This window comes from Arvicola amphibius, chromosome 10 (genome assembly GCF_903992535.2).
Source record: "Arvicola amphibius chromosome 10, mArvAmp1.2, whole genome shotgun sequence".
NCBI classification, from domain to species: Eukaryota; Metazoa; Chordata; class Mammalia; order Rodentia; family Cricetidae; genus Arvicola; species Arvicola amphibius.
Genome location: NC_052056.1, coordinates 70,535,529 through 70,555,104, shown reverse-complemented (window position 1 = coordinate 70,555,104; position 19,576 = coordinate 70,535,529). Strand labels below are relative to the sequence as shown.

The 19,576-nt window shown below is 43.5% G+C and overlaps 1 protein-coding gene and 1 pseudogene across 1 annotated transcript in view; both read right to left on the bottom strand.

Moving 5' to 3' along the window:
* LOC119824902 (histidine-rich glycoprotein-like) overlaps positions 1 to 9,068 on the bottom strand; it is a 68,516-nt gene extending 59,448 nt beyond the window's left edge. Inside the window, exons 1-2 of the mRNA XM_042055896.1 lie at positions 8,985 to 9,068; positions 3,303 to 3,413 (exon numbers count right to left, since the gene is read on the bottom strand). Coding sequence (XP_041911830.1) covers positions 3,303 to 3,413; positions 8,985 to 9,053 — 180 coding nt within the window. The 5' untranslated portion in view covers positions 9,054 to 9,068. The remainder of the gene's footprint in view (positions 1 to 3,302; positions 3,414 to 8,984) is intronic.
* Positions 9,069 to 13,179: 4,111 nt separating this feature from the next.
* On the bottom strand, positions 13,180 to 14,853 carry LOC119825194 (annotated as a pseudogene).
* Positions 14,854 to 19,576: the final 4,723 nt, after the last annotated feature.

Here is a 19,576-nt window from a genome sequence, read left to right as displayed (position 1 = left end):
GCCTCAAACTCACAGCAATCTGCCTGCTGGACTAGTTTCTTCTGGGACTAATGGCATGTATCACCAGTGCTTGACTGAAAATCATAATATCTTTATCTTTTCTTTTTTTAAGAGTTATTTATTTATTATGAATACTTTGTTCTCCCTGTATGTATGCCTGGTTGCCAGAAGAGGGCACTAGACCTCATTATAGATGGTTGTGAGCCACCGTGTGGTTGCTGGTAATTGAACTCAGGACCTCTGGAAGAGCAAACAGTGTTGTTAACCTCTGAGCCATCTCTCTCTTTTACTTTTAAGTCTGTCTTTGGCACTGGAGAGCTGGCTAAGAATTTTTTTAAAGAAATCTTTAGTTTACTACAGTGTTCTGCCTCCAGGCCAGAAGAGGACACCAGATCTCAATATCTTATTACAGATGAAAGCTTGATCCACCATATGGTTGTGGAGAACTGAACTCAGGAAGAGCAGCCAGTGTTCTTAACCTCTGAGCCATCTCTCCAGCCCCCCCCCCCCACAAATATCTTAATGGAGTTGTTTTTGGTTTTCCCCTGGAAATTCTTTTATTTAAACAAATTTCATCTGGCGATGGATGGAGATGGAGACAGTCCCACATTGGAGCACTGGACTGAGCTCTCAAGGTCCAACTGAGGAGCAAAAGGAGGGAGATCATGAGCAAGGAAGTCAGGACCACGAGGGGTGCACCCACCCACCGAGATGATGGGGCTGATCTAATCGGAGCTCACCAAGGCCAGCTGGACTGGGACTGAAAAAGTACGGGATAAAACCAGACTCCCTGAACATGGTGGACTTTGAGGGCAGCTGAGAAGCCAAGGACAATGGCACTGGATTTTTGATCCTACTACATATACTGGCTTTGGGGAGGCCTAGCCTGATTGGATGCTCACCTTCCTAGACCTGGATGGAGGGGGGAGGACCTTGGACTTCCCACAGGGCAAGGAACCCTTACTGCTCTTCGGACAGGAGGGGGAGGGGGAGTGAAGGGGGAGGGGAAGGTAAGTGGGAGGTGGGGAGGAGGCAGAAATTTTCAAAAAATAAAAAAAAAGAAAGTAAAAACAGAGACACATAACTTTTCATGTAAATGAAACAGCCCAGCACCACAGGTTAAAGAAAAGAGAAGGTGGAAGTTGAGAAAAACTAAGGCAGAGAGTGTAAGTCTTTGACTTTAGTTTCCCCAAAGTTGAGCGTGGAAGCAAAAAGTTTCTACAGGTAGAAGGTTTATATAAATTATATATATTTTAATTTTTGTGGACGTCAGAATGAGATGGTCTGCACAAAACTAAAGATAAGCCTAAGTGTCATATAATTGTACAAGACTGCCAAAAGTCATGAATATTAATAACCAAAAGAAAAGTTCAGTTCTTTAGCTGCATGAGTAAAGAGTCCAGCATGGACCAGAATTAGTTCAAGAATGTAAACTATTAGGCAGAGGCAGGCGGATCTCTGTGAGTTCGAGACCAGCCTGGTCTACAAGAGCTAGCTCCAGGACAGGCTCTACAAACTGCAGGGAAACCCTGTCTCGAAAAACAAAAAAACAAAAAAACAAAAAAAAAAAAAAAAAGAATGTAAACTATTCTACGAAAGCAGCAATTATGTGCTCCTGGTTGGTATGTTATCGACTTTCTAATATGGGAAAATTAATACAGGTATTGTAAAAGGTTACACAAATCCACTGCACGTCTACAAAAGCACAAAGGGGAATGCAGTAGCCAGTGCGCATGTCCACCTATTCATGTTGCCAACAAAGAGGACTGTCCTATGACTGCACACCTGAGGAAGAGCTAGCTTCAGCAAGGGCTGGGAAACGCTGGAGTCGCAGGAGTCACAGTGGAGCCGGAGGATATCGTCTTGGTAAGAGGATATTGTTAAAGCTAGGACAGCAGGTTTAAGGCCATCAAGTCTAAGCAGTTATTCAAATCTTTTTGCAGCCTGTGTACTCGTGTCTCAATTATGTGATTTGTCTTCCAACCTGTGTCCAAATCATCTGGCTTACAAAATCCCGAAGGAAAGCACAGATGTCAGCAGAGGTCCTATTAAATAAGACTAGCATACAAAGCTGTGATTGTGAGAAAGCAAAGAAAGTCTGAGCATTAGAGACATAACGCTTGCTTGCTCCTTGTTGGAGCCAGCCCTTCACCAGCTGTGCAATAGGTATAATTACTGTTACATTAATTACATTGCTATTTCACGTCCTCTGTATCAGTGCATGGTTAAACTAGTCAAACCCTCTGCATGTGTAGGTTTCCCTACCACAGTAGCACACACTACCACCTCAATTATGGCACAAGAATTTCTTTAGTGTTTCTAACAAGTCTGGTCAGTACACTAACCTTGAGTTCGTATCACAGGCAGCGCTCCCTCAACTCAATTCTACTTCCTGGAACTTAATATTTCCTGAAGAATTTTTTTTGTAAATCCTTTATAGCATCAATGCTTCTCCTTCAAGCTTCTCCTACATCAAAATGACCCAGATAACAAACAGCACACGCTACTGAGCAATATCCGTGTTACCTTCAACATTTATGCTTGAGACTCATTTTATTAAGCCCCCTTCAGCCTATTCACTGATTTCAGCAAATGATTATCATAACACAGGCACACACATATGCATTACATTGTATCAGGGGCATGGAAAAGTACATAATTTAAGATTACAGTTTTGCATTAGCTTAGGTTGTAAAATCTGACATGGGAAATCTAAGACAAGTAAGATTGGTTGCTGACTGTTCTTCAAGAAGGCAAATCGAACAAACACGCTAGTGCACAGGAGGACAGCAGTCTTAGGTCTTAAGAGACTTCAAGGTGTATTATTAACTCTGGTTGTGAGGCCCTGCAAATGTCCCAGGCTCTTAGAGCATAAAGATGCCTTCGTATTTTTCACCATAGCTAAGTTTCCAGGTTGAGCGGAAGGAAAAGAGGAGCCAGCAGATGGGAGGGAGAGGAAGTGAGTAAGGTGCACTGTCGTGAAGGACTCGGATCACTGTGGACGTTTTCAGTGGAGACTCACAACTGTGTGGTCTGGAATGACAGGGCCGTTCCAGTTAAGGAGACTGAAGTCTAAGATGATTGGGGATTTGCCCAAGGCTCATAGCTGCTGATGCTCTCCTGGGGAGGCCACAAACCCTAATAACTTACTTCAGCGGGGTTCCCAAGAATGGTTCTTAAGAGAGTACTACTTAAGGCTGACATCATCTTCTTGCATAAGCAGCTTTTTCTAGCTTCCATGCGGCTCCACTGAGTGAGCGGAGTGGATAGAAGAAAGAAGAGCAGCGGTCCTAGTTACTTACGATTTCAGATGGCCGCGAAGCTTCAAGACAGTCATTCTCGGATTTTGTGGATAGGACCCTGCAGTCAGATTCTTTCACATCTAGGATGAAGTAGTAGACGGTGGTGTCTCCCTGAGGATGACAAGGAAGGACTGGGTCAGTAGGATGTGGGAATCCAGAGATTTCTTGTTTTGGTTTGTTTCTGTTTTTATTTTTAATGATAGGAATTTCTTCCTTTCCCTTTCCTTCCTTTCTCTCCCTTTACCTCCCCTCTGGTGCAGGAGGTCCTTCTGTATTTGTGTTGATTTCATTGGTTGAATAAAGAAGCTGCCTTGGCCTTTTGATAGGGTAGCCCTTAGGTGGGTGGAGTAGACAGAAAAGAATGCTGGGAATTGGGGAAGTGTGGCAGATGCCATGTTTCTCCTGCCAGAGGTGGACACTGGTTAGACTCATCCTGGTAAGCCACAGTCAAGTGGTGATACAGATTATTAAAAATGGGTTGAATCAAGATGTGATAGTTCGCCAATAAGAGGCTAAAACTAATGGTGTTAAACTAATTAAACTAAACAGTGTTTAATTAATACAATCCATGTGGTTATTTTGGGGGTTAAGCTAGCCTGGTGGCAGACGTAGCCCGCTCCTCCTCCTTAGTTTTACACCCCTCTGTTCTCCTCCCCTTCAGTCCCCTCCTCTCCCTCCCCTTTCCTTTTTCTGTCCCTTGCTCCTTCTCTTTTCTTTTTAAGAACAGATCCTAGGATATGAAAACCCAGGCTGGCTTGGAATTGAGCTTCCTGCTTCACACTCTAAGTGCTGAGGTCACGGACATGCATCACTATGCCCGGCAGCAATCACCTTTCTTAAACAAAATTTCTTGGCATACCCAGATTTATGCAGATATTTTTATGTGGTTTGGGTATCAGGATAATTGTAGCCTCATAAAAAGAGTTTTGCAATGTTCCCTCTGTTTCTATTGTGTGGAATAATTTGAGGAGTATTGGTATTGGTTCTTCTTTGAAAGTTTTGTAGAATTCTGAGCTGAAACCATCTGGTCCTGGGCTTTTTTTGGTTGGGAGACTTTTGATGACTGTTTCTATTTCTTTAGCAGTTATAGGTCTGCTTAATTTGCTTATCTGGTTTTGATTTAATTTTGGTGAGTGATATTTATCCAAAAAGTTGTCCATTTCCCTTAAGTTTTCCAATTTTGTGGAGTACAAGTTTTCAAAATATGACTTGATGATCCTCTGTATTTCTTCTGTGTCTGTTGTTACATCCCCCTTTGCACTTCTGATTTTGTTAATTTGCATATTCTCTCTGCCTTTTGGTTAGTTTGGATAAAAGTTTGTCTATTTTGTTGATTTTCTCAAAGAACCAACTCTTTGTCTCATTGATTCTTTGTATTGTTTTCTTTGTTTCTATTTTGTTGATTTCAGCTCTCAATTTGATTATTTCCTACAGTCTAGTTCTATTAGGTAAGTTTGCTTCTTTTTGTTCTAAAGTTTTCAAATGTTCTGTTAATTTACTAGTGTGGGATTTTTACAGCTTCTTTATGTAGGCATTTAGTGCTATAAACTTGCCTCTTAACACTGCTTTCATTGTGTCCCATAAATTTGGGTATGTTGTGTGGTCATTTTCATTGAATTTTAGGAAGTCTTTAATTTTCCCCTTTATTTCTTCCTTGACCCATTGATGATTTGGGTGAGCATTGTTTAATTTCCATGTGTTTGTGGGTTTTCTGGAATTAGTATTGCTGTTGACTTCCAGTTTTAAAGCATGGTGATCTGATAAGGTACATTGGGTTATCCCAATTTTTTTTTTTGTATTTGTTGAGGTTTGTTTTGTTGAGTATGTGGTCAATTTTTGAGAAGGTTCCATGAGGTACTGAGAAAAAGGTATATTCTTTTCTGTTTGGATGGAATATTCTATAGATGTCTGTTAAGTCCACTTGAGTCATAACATCTGTTAGTTCTCTTATTTCTCTGTTCATTTTTTGTCTGATTGACCTGTCCAGTGGTGAGAGGGGAGTGTTGAAGTCTCCCACTATTAGTGTGTGGGGTTTAATATATAATTTAAGCTTTAGAAGTATTTCTTTGACAGATGAGGGTGCCCTTGTATTGGGGGCATCGATGTTCAGTATTGAAATTTCCTCTTGATGGATTTTTCCTGTGACTAATATGGAATGACCTTCTTTGTTTCTTTTGAATGATTTTAGCTTGAAATCTATTTTGTTAGATATTAGGATAGCTACACGTGTTTGTTTCTTAGGTCCATTTGATTGGTATATTTTTTCCCAACCTTTTACTCTGAGATGATGTCTGTCTTTGAGGCTGAGATGTGTTTCTTGTATGCAGAAGAAGGATGGATTCTTTTTTCATATCCAGTCTGTTAGCCTGTGCCTTTTTATAGGTGATTTGAGTCCATTTATATTAAGGGATATTAATGACCAGTTGTTGCTATCTCCTGTTAATTTAGTTTTCATTGTTGGTGATGTTAATTTGTACATTTTTTTTCATCTTTGGGATTTGCTGTAATGAGATCATGGAATGTCTGTGTTTTTGTTGGTGTAGTCAACTTCCTTGGGTTGGAGTTTTCCTTCTAGTATTTTGTGTAGGGCTGAGTTTGTGGCTAGGTATTGGTGAAATCTAGATTCGTCATAGACTATCTTGTTTTGTCTTTCTATAGTTATTGACACTTTTGTTGGGTATCATAGTCTTGGCTGGTATCTGTGGTCTCTTAATGTCTGCATAATGCTTGACCATGACCTTCTGGCTTTCATTGTCTCCAATGAGAAGTCAGGTGTAATTCTGATAGGTCTATCTTTATATGTTACTTGGCCTTTTTCCTTTGCAGCTCTTAATATTCTGTCTTTACTCTCTATGTTTAGTGTTTTGATTATTCTGTGGCAAGAGGACTTTTTTTGATCCAGTCTATTTGGTGTTCTGTAAGCTTCTTGTATTTTCATAGGCATATCTTTCTTTAGGTAGGGAAAGTTTTCTTCTATGATTTTGATAAATAAATTTTCTGTGCCTTTTCATTGAACTTCTCCTTCCTCTATACCTATTACTCTAAGATTTGGCCTTTTCATAGTGTCCCATATTTCCTGGATATTTTGTGTTAAGCTTTTGTTAGATTTAATGTTTTCTTTAACTGATGAGTCTATTTCCTCTATTGTATTTTCAGTGCTTGACATTCTCTCTTCCATTTCTAGTATTCTGCTGTTCATGCTTGCATTTGTGGTTCCTGATCTTTTTCTCATGATTTCTGTTTCTTTAATTCCTTTGGCTTGTGTTTTCTTTATTGTTTCTATTTCAGTTTTCAAGTCCTGGATAGTTTCTATTATATGTTTAATTTCTTTTTCTTGTTTTTTTTTAAAGTGATTTGCTGTTATCTTCTAATTTTTTGTTTGTTTTTTCTTCCATTTCTTTAAGGGAATTTCTCATTTCATCTTAAAGAATTTCAAACATTCTCTTGAGATTATTTTTTAGATCATTTTCTTCTGATTCATCCATATTTGGTTGTTCAAGTCTTGCTGTTGTAGGGTCTTTAGGTTTTACTGGTATTGTGTTGCTCTTTGTGGTATAGTGTGTTATCTTACCTTTTCTACTCATCTTTTCCTCTAATAGGTGTGGTTGGGGCCGTCTGAGATTCTGTTGAATAATCTTCTAGTTGTCAGTGAATTCAAATCTCAGATGGTTGTTCCTTGTGGTACAGTCAGTGTCACAGTTCTAGTTATTCCGTTGGTTACTCCTGTTCCTAGAGATAGTTCAGTGCTCCTGTGCTTTGCTCTGTTCCCTAGGAGTTTGCTATCTCAGGATTACTTTTGCCTAGGCTGCGGGCTTTGATCTGTTTCTGTAAATCCTGGTATGGATCTCCTCCTGCAGAAGTCCCTGGCTTGGAGTTGAAACTCTTCTGGTGGAGATAGCTGACTCTGGATCTGGTCACTGGCTCAGTCCTGATCTGCCAGTGTTCTGGGACTGGGTTGGCTCCCAGGACTGGATTTGTTCCTGACTTCTACTCCCAGTGGAGCTTGTTTCCTCAGGCCCTCCCAGTCCTAGGTATCTAATTCTGTTCCATTCCTGTGGAATTTGTTGCCCAAGGTGGAGTTCCTTGCCTCAGGGCAACTTTGACTTGTATCTGTAAATCCTGGTCTGGATTCCCTCATGCAGAAGTCCCTGGATTGTAGTTGGACCTGGAAAGGTTTCTGGTTCTGGTCTACTGCCTCAGAGGTCCCAGGCTTGGGTGTGCCCAAACTGCAGAGGATCTGCTTACTTCCTCAGAGGTCCCAGACTCACACTCAGACTGCAGGAGTTCCAGTTCCTGCCTATTCCCTTTGATGTCCCAGACCAATGTCCAGACCCAGAGGTCCTGGCTCAGGCCTACTCTTTCTGAGGTCCCAGACTCATGCCTGGTCCTGCTGAGATCTCTGGTTCCTGACTATTCCCTCGGAGGACCCAGGTTCACTTACGCCCAGACTGGCAGAGGTCCTGGCTCAGATCTAATTCCTGGGAGGTCCCAGACTCTCGCCCAGACCCACCTGGGTGTTGGCTTAGGTTGAAAGACTCTAAATGCGTTCGTAAGTCCCCTCAACCCTAAGACATTTTTCTAAAACCTTACACTCACTCTCTCTTGGAAATGGGACAGTCGCCCACACACACACACATGCTGGACTGCTTATCCTTCTGTGTCCTTGTGAATAATCTTCAAACATAACTCCATTCTGGGAACTGAGGCAAAAACAACCCACAGATGTTGACTCAGTTCCTGATGTGGTCCATCCTGACCTTTGTCCAGTGACTAAATCAATACATCATAATAATAAGCGGTTACTCCCCTGTACCAGTTCTGGTGGAGATTGTTGACTCTTAATCTTGTCGCTGTCTCAATCCTGATCTGCTCATGTCCTGGGACTGGGTTTGCTCCTGGCTTCTGGTCCTAATGGAGCTTGTTCTCTCTGTGTCCTAGGTAGCTGATTAGGTCCCACTCCAGTTCTGGTGGAGATTGCAGACTCTTGCATGTAGGCAATGTTTCCCAGAGTCATTTAGAAAGGAGCCTCCACTGGCATGTTCTTCGCAATAGCTTCTAAAAATTTGTGTGCCAACTAAATGGCCCGATGGGTAAAGGGGCTTGTGCCAAACCTGATGACCTGAATTTGATCTCCCTATGCAGCACAGGGTGAATCTGAACTACTGATCATCATGATTCAGCCTCCTGTGTACCAGTATTACAGGTTTTTACCATTATAACCCATACATCCTTAAAACAATATTGCATGTGAGCAGTGCATAGGACAGATGTATTTCAGAGGTTGAAGCTGTAATTATCCCCTCCCCTTTTTAATGGTAAAAAAAATTACTCATTTGTTATTCTCCATTCTCTTACTGCCCATCCCTAAAATAACTAACCACCTTTTGAATTTTATGTTTATAACCGCTCTCTTGTTAAAGTTTCTATTGTCCAAAGAGACATCATGATCATGGCAACTCTTACAAAGGAAAACATTTAATTGGGGCTGGCTTACAGTTCAGAGGTTTAGTCCATTATCATCATGGTAGCCACTCTGCTACCCAGCCAGCTGTGGAGTAAAAGTGAAAGTAAGGTATACAGAAGTAAGAAAAGGAAAAAGTCCAGAGGCAGAAAGTAATTGGGATAACTTAAGTTAAGAAAAGCTGACAAGTAACAAGGCAAGTTAAGGCCAATTCCTGATACCTGAGCCCAATGTCCAGGGCGCACATGGTAGGAAAGAACCGACTCTTGCAAGTTGTTCTCTGTCTCCATATGCACGGATCCATACTGCTCTGGGGAACAGGGAGGAATGTTAGGTGCCCACCACAGCCAGCTGCATGGTTTCTCTCATCTACAGACCATATTTACAATAAGAAATGCATTCAATCACTTAAATTCTAGATAAACTTTAAAGTTTTATTTTTCTTACCAGTACGGGTGTTTTGCATGCCTGTCTGTGTCTCAGATCCCTGGGAACTGGAGATACAGTTGTGAGCTGTCACGTGGGAACTCAGAACCGAGTCTGGGTCCTTTGAAAGAACAGCCAACACTCTTAAAAACTGAGTCAGCTCTCCTGCCCTCTAGATAAACTTCCTTAGATTTGATTTTAAATGGCCTAGCTCAGCCGGGCATGGTGGTGTATGCTTTTAGTCCCAGGACTCAGGAGGCAGAGAAGGTGGATCTCTTTGTGTAAAAAGCAAGTTACAGGAGACCCAGGGTTACTCAGAGAAACCCTATCTTGAAAACCAAAACCAAAGCCAGTAAAGGCATATGCCTTTAATCCCAACACTCAGGAGGCAGAGATATGCAGATCTCTGTGAGTTAGAGGCCAGCTTGGTCTACAAGAGCTAGTTCCAGGACAGGCTCCAAAGCTACAGAGCAAACCCTGTCGTCTCGAAAAAACAAAACAAATAAACCCAAAAAACAAAAGAAAAAAATTTAAAAAATAAACACACCCATGAAAACAAAACAAAAACTTAACTCTTGATTCACCGTACTTTGTTGTTGCTATTTTTCAACACGGCGCTTCTTTGTGTAGTTCTGGCTATACTCTGTGTACCAGGCTGACCCCAAACTCACAGAGCTCTTCCTGCCTCTGCCTCCCAAGTGCTAGGATTAAAGGTGTGTGTCACCACTACCCTGTTTCCCAACTTTTATTATTTACTTTTATTGTGTGTATGTGTGTAGTTGGTACCTTTTTTTCAGCATAGCATGTTCATCTCCCACTTCCTCTATATCTGGCTGGTGAGTGACTCTGCCCCCTTTCTTCCCAGAGTTCTCAGTCAGGCTCTTTCGCCTAACCTCTTTTTGCCTACCTATTGGCCAGTTGGCTCTTTATTAAACCAATGAGAACAATGCATCTTCACAGTGTACAAAAGGATTATTCCACAGCAGGTAAGTAACTTCAACTAGATGTGGAAGTGAGGAGCCTCTCCCTTCTCTTTCATGCTCCCCTCCCCCAACTTTTGTCCTTCTCCATCCTGGTGGCTGAACTGGAATTTGAGGCAGATCTTCAAGGGTCTATGAAACCTTTCACATACACAGCTTCTAGGCAGCTGTGTTCAGTGAGTTGTTATGGAAAAGGAGAAGAAAGATAGCAAGAAACCATCACATCCTGTGAGGGTAGAGGGATGTGTGGGGGTGGGAGACAGCTCAACAGATAAAAGCACTTGTCAGGCCTGTGTTCCATCCAAGAGGCCACATCATGTTCCAAGGAGAAAGCCAAGTTCACAAACTTATTCTCTGATCTGCACACATATTTCATGGCACACGAAAACTCACACTCACCCATACAATAACAAATGAAGTGTATTGATTTAGCATTAAAAAAAAAGCAGACCGGGGCTGGAGAGATGGCTCAGAGGTTAAGAGCATTGCCTGCTCTTCCAAAGGTCCTGAGTTCAATTCCCAGCAACCACATGTGGCTCACAACCATCTGTAATGGGGTCTGGTGCCCTTTTCTGGCCTGCAGGCATACACACAGACAGAATATTATATACATAGTAAATAAATAAATAAATATTTAAAATAAATAAATAAATAAATAAATAAATAAATAAATAAAGCAGACCACAAACCAGTGCCCTTAAATATCTCTGGCAGACCTGGTTGTCAAGAATGAGTTTCTTTTTCATTTTCTCATCCACTGGGCTTTGGACAAGGCAGTGTTGTGACAAACTCAGTAGGTGAACTCCCTGCAGGAGATGGAAACGTGAAGTCTCAGCAACCACACAGGGGATGCTGGAAGCTCTCAGGCCAGCTGCTGTAAAGTACAGCATGGCTACAGACTAGAGATGTCAGACTCACCAAGTCAGAAAGCTAGGCGCGATGCCTGCCTAGAGTGAGGAGCTGCGGGCAGGCCTGCTTTTCGTCCCGCCCGGGTCCCACACGGCTAGCTTTACACCAGAAATAACAACACACAAACTGTATTCATTGAAACACTGCATGGCCCATTAGTTTCAGCCTCTTACTCACATCTTGATTAACCCATATCTAATCTGTGTAGCACCACAAACTGGTGCCTTACCGGGAAGATTCTAGCGTAGGTCCATCTTGGGCCGGAGCTTCATCACGTCTGTCCCAGAGAGCAGAGGCAGGGTGACTGTCTGAGCCATCTACCTCACTTCCTTCTTCCTGTTCTGTCTACTCCACCCACCTAAGGGCTGGCCTATTAAATGAGCCAGGCAGTTTCTTTATTAACCAATGAAATCAACTCAAACAGAAGACCCTCCCACATCACCTGACCATTGTCCTCTGATCTCCACACACATGATGTGATTTTGTCTGTGTCTCTCTCCTCTCCTTCCTCTCTCTTTCTTATCCCCCCCACATAAAAATACATAAGTGAACACATATAAACACAGTGCTATCCTGACTTTTAGCAGATGACAAATCTCCTAGGATCTGCTGTGGCAGCTTCTTCCACTTATTCAGCCAAAGCCTTTAAGATACCAGCCCACTTGGGCATGGTCTCTCTTGCAAAAAGCAGCATTATCCCTGCTTTCTCTCTTTCTCTTGCTTCCAGCTCCCACTTCCAGCTGCTAGACTCTGTTCCTGGTCACGCTGAGGGCTGTTTTCTAGAACAGTGATCTGTACATTTTTACCCTTAAATAAATAACCCTTTTATTAATCATAAATCCAAACTGGTGTGGGATTGTTTTGTAACTTATGCCTTCATTCTGGCACCCAATGTTTGGTTTTAAAAAACCCCAGCTCAGCCGCCTGCCACCAGCTTGGACTGCGCCCAGCTTGGCACTGAGCCCTCCCTCAGTGGCCACGGCCTGTGGGTGGAGCCAACAGTTCAATATGGAATCTTAAGCAGTGGATTTTCTTGCTAAGGATCAGCCACAATTCTTTATATTTTCTCTTTACACGCCTTGGATTGGCTTCAAGTCCCCATGCATCTTATTGTTTGCCTCCCACCAGGGTGCACCACAGAAGTCTGAGTGAGACGCTGGCTCTCCTGGTCTGAGCCAGCTGTCCCACGGCTTTCTAATGATTTGTTTGTGTTCGCCTATTCCACTGCTCTAAAGACATCCACAGAGCACACAGTCCATGATTTATCTTTCTGCATTTTGCTCTGAAATCAGATTTCAGACTGGTCACATGAACTCACGTGCACCACTACACCCCCCTGGGTTAGTTATATAAGTGGCCTGTGACACCTACTGGCAGGTAAACAGTTACTGCACCTAATCCAGCGAATTAAACCACAGGTAAGATTTAATATCCTAAATATAGATTATAAGTTACTAATTTAAAAGGGCAATATGGTAGACAACCTAATCTCCAAGGTTTAATTAGCCTCTTTACCTACAGCATCTGTGAGGTTTTATAAGACTTATATGATGTTCCTTCTACATCATTCATCTTAATTTTGGAGATTACTTTTTTCCTCGATATTTTTTCTTTTTTATTTTATTTATTTATTTATTTATTTATTTGCTTCAGCTGCTGTTTATTGACACTCAGGTGGGCACTATAGCAACAGGCCTGGAGATGCTGCACAGTAGAATGGGAGGTAGAGGGTGTGACTGTAGTGACCGCTGAGAAGTGCGCAAGGAGCAGTGGGGGAGGCAAGTCCGGCCCGGGGCCAGAGGTTATTATCTACACAGGAACCTGGGCCCCATGCCTTAAACCCCTACTCTTGCTGTCTCCTGACTCCAGGCCAGGCCTGGGAGTTCTCTGGGCAACTTTCTACAGGAGCAAAGTACACAGAGATGTTGCTGCCCCTTTGTGATAAAGCCAGAGGGTTTCCAATTCTGCATTCCTCTGTCACCCCTGGCTTGGGTAGGGCCATATGATAGACAGACAGCTGGGCTCTATTCCATGTTTCAGCGACAGTAATTTCCCCGGTGTCCCAGCCCACCAGCGCCACACTCTGGCCCAGGGTGAGCACTACAAGCGTTGCTGGCCTAATGGATGGGATGGGGAAGGGGATGGGACAGGGGCTAGAAGAGGGGCTCCAGAGGGCCATCAAGGCACAGGCACTACACGCATGGTGTTGGTGAAGCCAGAGCCAGGGCGCCACCCAGTCAGCACAATGACCACATCTCCCTTCTTGAAGAAGCCTCGGGCCTTGCCAACATTCATGGCCAAATTCACACGGAGGTCTACATCCTCAGCCCAGGCGTCCGGCACTGCATCCTTACACAGCACAGGGAAGATGCCACGGTACAAATGGGCCTGGCGAGCTGTCTGGGGATTGCGGGTCATGGCAATGATGGGCGCACGCGGGCGGTACCTGGCCACCTGGTGAGCACTCCTGCCAGACTTGGTGAGCACGATAATGGCCCCACTGCAGCACTTGAAAGAGGCCTCCACAGCGCCCACGGCAGCAGCTTCTTGTGGGGTCGCTGGTGATAGGCGCCAGACGGCGGAGTTCCTCGAATCACTGCAGGTGGTAGATGGCGGCCTCCGCCTCACAGGCAATCAGGTGCTGCATGCAAACGGCCTCCAGAGGGTAGTCTCCTTTGGCGGTCTCTCCTGACAGCATGATGCAGTCTGCTCCATCTAGGACCGCATTGGCCACATCACTGCCCTCAGCACGGGTGGGGCGGGGCTTCTTGATCATGCTCTCCAGCATCTGTGTGGCACAGATGACTGGCTTCCCAGCTTGGTTGCATCGTCCAATCATCATCTTCTGAGCCAGGAAGACTTTTTCTGCGGGAATCTCAATGCCCAAGTCACCACGAGCCACCATGATCCCATCACTGGCCTCCAAAATCTCATCAAACCTGCGGACGCCTTCGTGGTTCTCGATTTTGCTGATGATCTTGATGTTCTTGCCCTTCTCTCCCAGGACCTTCCTAACCTCGTGCACATCGGCTGCCTTGCGGATGAAAGACGCAAACACCATGTCTACATCCTGCTCCACCGCAAACTTCAGGTCCTGGATGTCCTTTTCTGACACAGCAGGGAGGTCCACAGCAGCTCCAGGGAGGTTCACCCCCTTCTTGCTGCCCAAGGAACCACCATTCTCCACCTCTGTCACCAGGAAGTCAGCGCCTTTCTCCTTCACCTGCAGTGAAATGAGCCCATCATCTACGTAGATCTTGCTGCCCACTTCCACCACTTTACAGATGTTCTTATAGTCCAGCCACAGCGTGTTCTCATCACACTTTTCCATGTAGGCGTTGTCCAGGGTGATCTTCAGGGTAGCTCCCTTCTTTAGCTCCACTTCTGCAGTGCCGCTGCCTTTGATGAGTCCAGTCCGGATCTCAGGCCCCTTTATGTCCAGAGCCACAGCAACAGGCCGGTAAAGAATGGGATCAGAGGCGAAGCTTTCTGTGGCTGCACGCACGTTCTTGATAGTTTCTGCATGGTACTCATGAGTTCCATGAGAGAAATTGAGACGAGCCACGTTCATTCCCGACTTGATCATCTCCTTCAGCATCTCCATAGACCGGGAAGCAGGACCAATGGTACAAATGATGCCAGTGTTACGGGCCGTGATGGGTGCAGAGTCAATGTCCAGGCGGCACATATGTTCTAAGAAGGTGTCAGCCATGGCTGCATGCAGCTGCTGGGTTTGAATGAAGGCAGTCCCTGCTTCGCTGTGTGGTTTCGGCATGGTTCCTGAGGTCCTACACGCACCGGACCACGAGGGCTCTCTTTTTTATTTTTTTATTTTATTTTATGGTTTATTATTAAAAATTTCCGCCTCCTCCCCCCTCCCATCTCCCTCCCTCTCCACTCCAAAGAGCAGTCAGGGTTCCCTGCCCTGTGGGAAGTCCAAGGTCCTTCCCTCTCCATCCAGGTCCAGGAAGGTGCGCATCTAAACAGATTAGGCTCCCCCAAAGCCAGTACATGTAGTAGGATCAAAACCCAGTGCTATTGTCCTTGGCTTCTCAGTCCACCCTCATTGTCAGCCATGTTCAGAGAGTCTGGTTTGATCACATGCTTTTTCAGTCCCAGTTGAGCTGGCATTGGTGAGCTCCCATTAGACCAGCCCCACTGTCTCAGTGGGTGGGCGCACCCCTCGCAGTCCTGATTCCCTTGCTCATGTTCTCCCTCCTTCAGCTCCTCATTTGGGCCTTGGGAGCTCAGTCCAGTGCTCCAGTGTGGTTCTCTGTCTTTATCTCCATCCGTCGCCAGATGAAGCTTCTATGGTGATCTACAAGATATTCATCAGTATGGCTATAGGAAAGGGCCATTTCAGGCTCCCTCTCCTCAGCTGCCCAAGGAACTAGCTGGGGACATCTCCATGGATACCTGGGAACCCCTCTAGAGTAAAGTCTCTTGCCAACTCTAAAATGGCTCCATTAATTAAGATATCTTCTTCCTGTTCCCCTATCCACCCTTTCTCCATCCCAACCATCCCATTTCCCCAGGGTCTCCCCATCCTCCCCTCCTCACTTTTCTCTCCCCATCTCCCCAACTCCCCTTATCCCCACCCCATCCCCCAGTTTCCAATTTTTGCCTGGCAATCTTGTCTCCTTCCAATATCCAGGAGGATTACTATATGTTTTTCTTTGTGTTCACCTTCTTATTTAGCTTCTTTAGGATCGCAAATTATAGGCTCACTGATCTTTATTTATGTCTAGAATCCACTTATGAGTGGGTACATACCAAATTCATCTTTTTGGGTCTGGGTTGCCTCAGAATAGTGTTTTCTATTTCCATCCATTTGCATGCAAAGTTCAAGATGTCATTGTTCTTCACCACTGAGTAGTACTCTAATGTGTATATATTCCACACTTTCTTTATCCATTCTTCCATTGAAGGGCATCTAGGTTGTTTCCAGGTTCTGGCTATTACAAATAATGCTGCTATGAACATAGTTGAACAAATGCTTTTGAAGTATGATAGGACATCTCTTGGGTATATTCCCAAGAGTGGTATTGCTGGATCCTGGGGTAGGTTGATCCAGAATTTCCTGAGAAACCACCACACTGCTTTCCAAAGTGGTTGCACAATTTTGCATTCCCACCAGCAATGGATGAGTGTACCCCTTACTCCACATCCTCTCCAGCAAAGGCTATCATTAGTGTTTTTTGATTTTAGCTATTCTGACAGGTGTAAGATGGTATCTCAAAGTTGTTTTGATTTGCATTTCCCTGATTGCTAAGGAGGTTGAGCATGACCTTAAGTGTCTTTTGGCCATTTGTACTTCTTCTGTTGAGAATTCTTTGTTCAATTCAGTGCCCCATTTTTTAATTGGGTTCATTAGCATTTTAGAGTCTAGTTCCTTGAGTCCTTTATATATTTTGGAGATCAGACCTTTGTCTGTTGCAGGGTTGGTGAAGACCTTCTTCCAGTCAGTTGGTAGCCTTTTTGTCTTACTGACAGTGTCCTTTGCTTTACAGAAGCTTCTCAGTTTCAGGAGGTCCCATTTATTCAATGTTGCCCTTAATGCCTATGCTGCTGGGGTTGTACATAGGAAGTGGACTCCTGTGCCCATGTGTTGTAGAGTACTTCCCACTTTCTCTTCTATCAGGTTCAGTGTGTTCAGATTGATATTGAGGTCTTTAATCCATTTGGACTTGAGTTTTGTGCATGGTGATAGATATGGATCTATTTTCATTTTTCTACAGGTTGACATCCAGTTATGCCAGCACCATTTGTTGAAGATGCTTTCTTTCTTCCATTGTATACTTTTAGCTCCTTTGTCGAAAATCAGGTGTTCATAGGTTTGTGGGTTAATATCCGGGTCTTCTATTCGATTCCATAGGTCGACTTCTCTGTTTTTATGCCAATACCAAGCTGTTTTCAATACTGTAGCTCTGCAATAGAGTTTGAAGTCAGGGATGGTAATGCCTCCAGAAGTTCCTTTATTGTATAAGATTGTTTTGGCTCAGGGAGAAGCCCCCAGCTAGTTCCATTGGCAGCTGAGGAGAGGGAGCCGGAAAAGGCCAGATTCTATAGGCATACTGATGAATATCTTGCATATCACCATAGAACCTTCACCTGGCGATGGATGGAGATAGAGACAGAGCCCCACACTGGTGCACTGGACTGAGCTCCCAAGGTCCTGACGAGGAGCAGGAGGGAGAACATGAGAAAGAAAGCCAGGACCATGAGGGAACCTTCATCTGGCGATGGATGGAGATAGAGACAGCCACACATTGGTGCACTGCACTGAGCTCCCAAGGTCCAAATGAGGAGCAGGAGGAAAAACATGAGCAAGGAAGTCTGGACTGCGAGGGGTGCTCCCATCCACTGAGATGGTGGGGCTGATCTATTCGGAGCTTACCAAGCCCAGCTGGACTGGGACTGAAAAAGCATGGGATAAAACCGGACTCCCTGAACATGGAGGACAATGAGGGCTGTTGAGAAGCCAAGGACATTGACACTGGATTTGGATCCTACTACACATACTGACTTTGGAGGAGGGGGGGCTGGCCTGTTTGGATGCTCACCTTCCTGAACCTGGAGGGAGGGGGGAGGAACTTGGACTTCCCACAGGGCAGGGAACCATTACTGCTCTCTGGATAGGAGAGGAAGGGGGAGTGGAGAGGGAGGGGGGTAAATGGGAGGCAGGGAGGAGGCGGAAATTTTTAATAAAAAAAAGATTGTTTTGGCTATGCTGGATTTTTTGTTTTTCCATATAAAGTTGATTATTGTTCTCTCAAGGTCTGTGAAGAATTTTGATGGGATTTTGATGGGGATTACATTGAATCTATAGATTGCTTTTGGTAAAATTGCCATTTTTACTATATTGATCCTCCCAATCCAAGAGCAAGGGAGATCCTTCCATTTTCTGGTATCCTCTTCAATTTCTTTCTTCAAAGACTTAAAGTTCTTGTCAAATAGATCTTTCACTCTTTGGGTAGAGTTACCTCAAGATAATTTATGCTATTTGTGGCTATCGTGAAAGGTGATGCTTCTCTGATTTCCTTCTCTGCTTCCTCATCCTTTGTGTATAGGAGGGCAACTGATTTTTTGGAGTTGATCTTGTATCCTGCCACATTACTAAATGTGTTTATCAGCTGTAGGAGTTCTTTGGTAGAGTTTTTGGAGTTGCTTATGTACACTATCATATCATCTGCAAATAATGAAAGTTTAACTTCTTCCTTTTCAATTCGAATCCCCTTGATATCCTTATGCTGTCTTATTGCTATTGCAAGAACTTTAAGCACTATGTTGAAGAGATATGGAGAGAGTGGACAGCCTTGTCGTGTTCCTGATTTTAGTGGAATGGCTTTGAGTTTCTCTCCATTTAATTTGATGTTATCTGTCAACTTGCTTAAATAGCTTTTATATTTAGGTATGAACCTTGTATCCTTAATCTCTCCAAGACCTTTATCATAAAGGGGTATTGAATTTTGTCAAATGCTTTTTCAGCATCTAATGAAATGATCATACGGTTTTTTCTTTCAGTTTATTTATATAATGGATTACATTGATAGATTTGCGTATATTGAACCAGCCCTGCATTTCTAGGATGAAGCCTACTTGATCATAATGAATAATTTTTTCTAATGTGTTCTTGGATTCGGTTTGCAAGTATTTTATTGAGAATTTTTGCATCAATGTTCATGAGTAAGACTGGCCTGTAATTCTCTTTCTTAGTTGGGTCTTTGTGTGGTTTTGGTATCAGGGTAACTGTGGCTTCATAAAAGGAATTTGGCAATGACTCTTCTGTTTCTATATTGTGAAATACCTTAAGGAGTATAGGTATTAGCTCTTCTTCGAAGTTCTGGTAGAATTCTGCATTGAAGCCATCTGGTTCTTGGCTTTTTCTGGTAGGGAGGTTTTTGATAACAGCTTCTAATTCTTCGCGACTAACAGGTCTATTCAGATTGTTCACCTGGTCTTGGTTCAACTTTTCAGGCATTTGTAGGTGCTTCAGCAGGCTAACATGCAAACATACATATATATACACACACACAAGTAAACATAAATGTACATCTTTAAAATAGTAACTCTATGGCAATGCTCACAGAAAAAATTACTTTCTAACTCATTAAAAAAGTTGTGTCATCTTGATAACAGAGAACAAAAAATGCTACAAAATATGCTGCAGATTAAGGGCCTGCATGATCAAACATGAAGGTTCTTAAGAAAGCTAGGAACTCAAACCAGGCATGGTAGAGTTCCCCTTTAGTCACAGCTTTTGAAGGGACTGTGAAGTGGACCCTGTATCAGAAACAAACAAAAAGGCAAATATAAAAACAGCAAACAAACAAACCCAAACATAGCAATTCATATTTAGCAATTAATGTAAAGGATAACACATAGATGTGGTAACTATTCATACACAAATGGTTGCCTTAATAGAAAAAATTGCATTCTTCATATTAAAGAGTAAGAAAGAAAACTGCGCTCTGTTTTCAGTATGTGCACACATACTC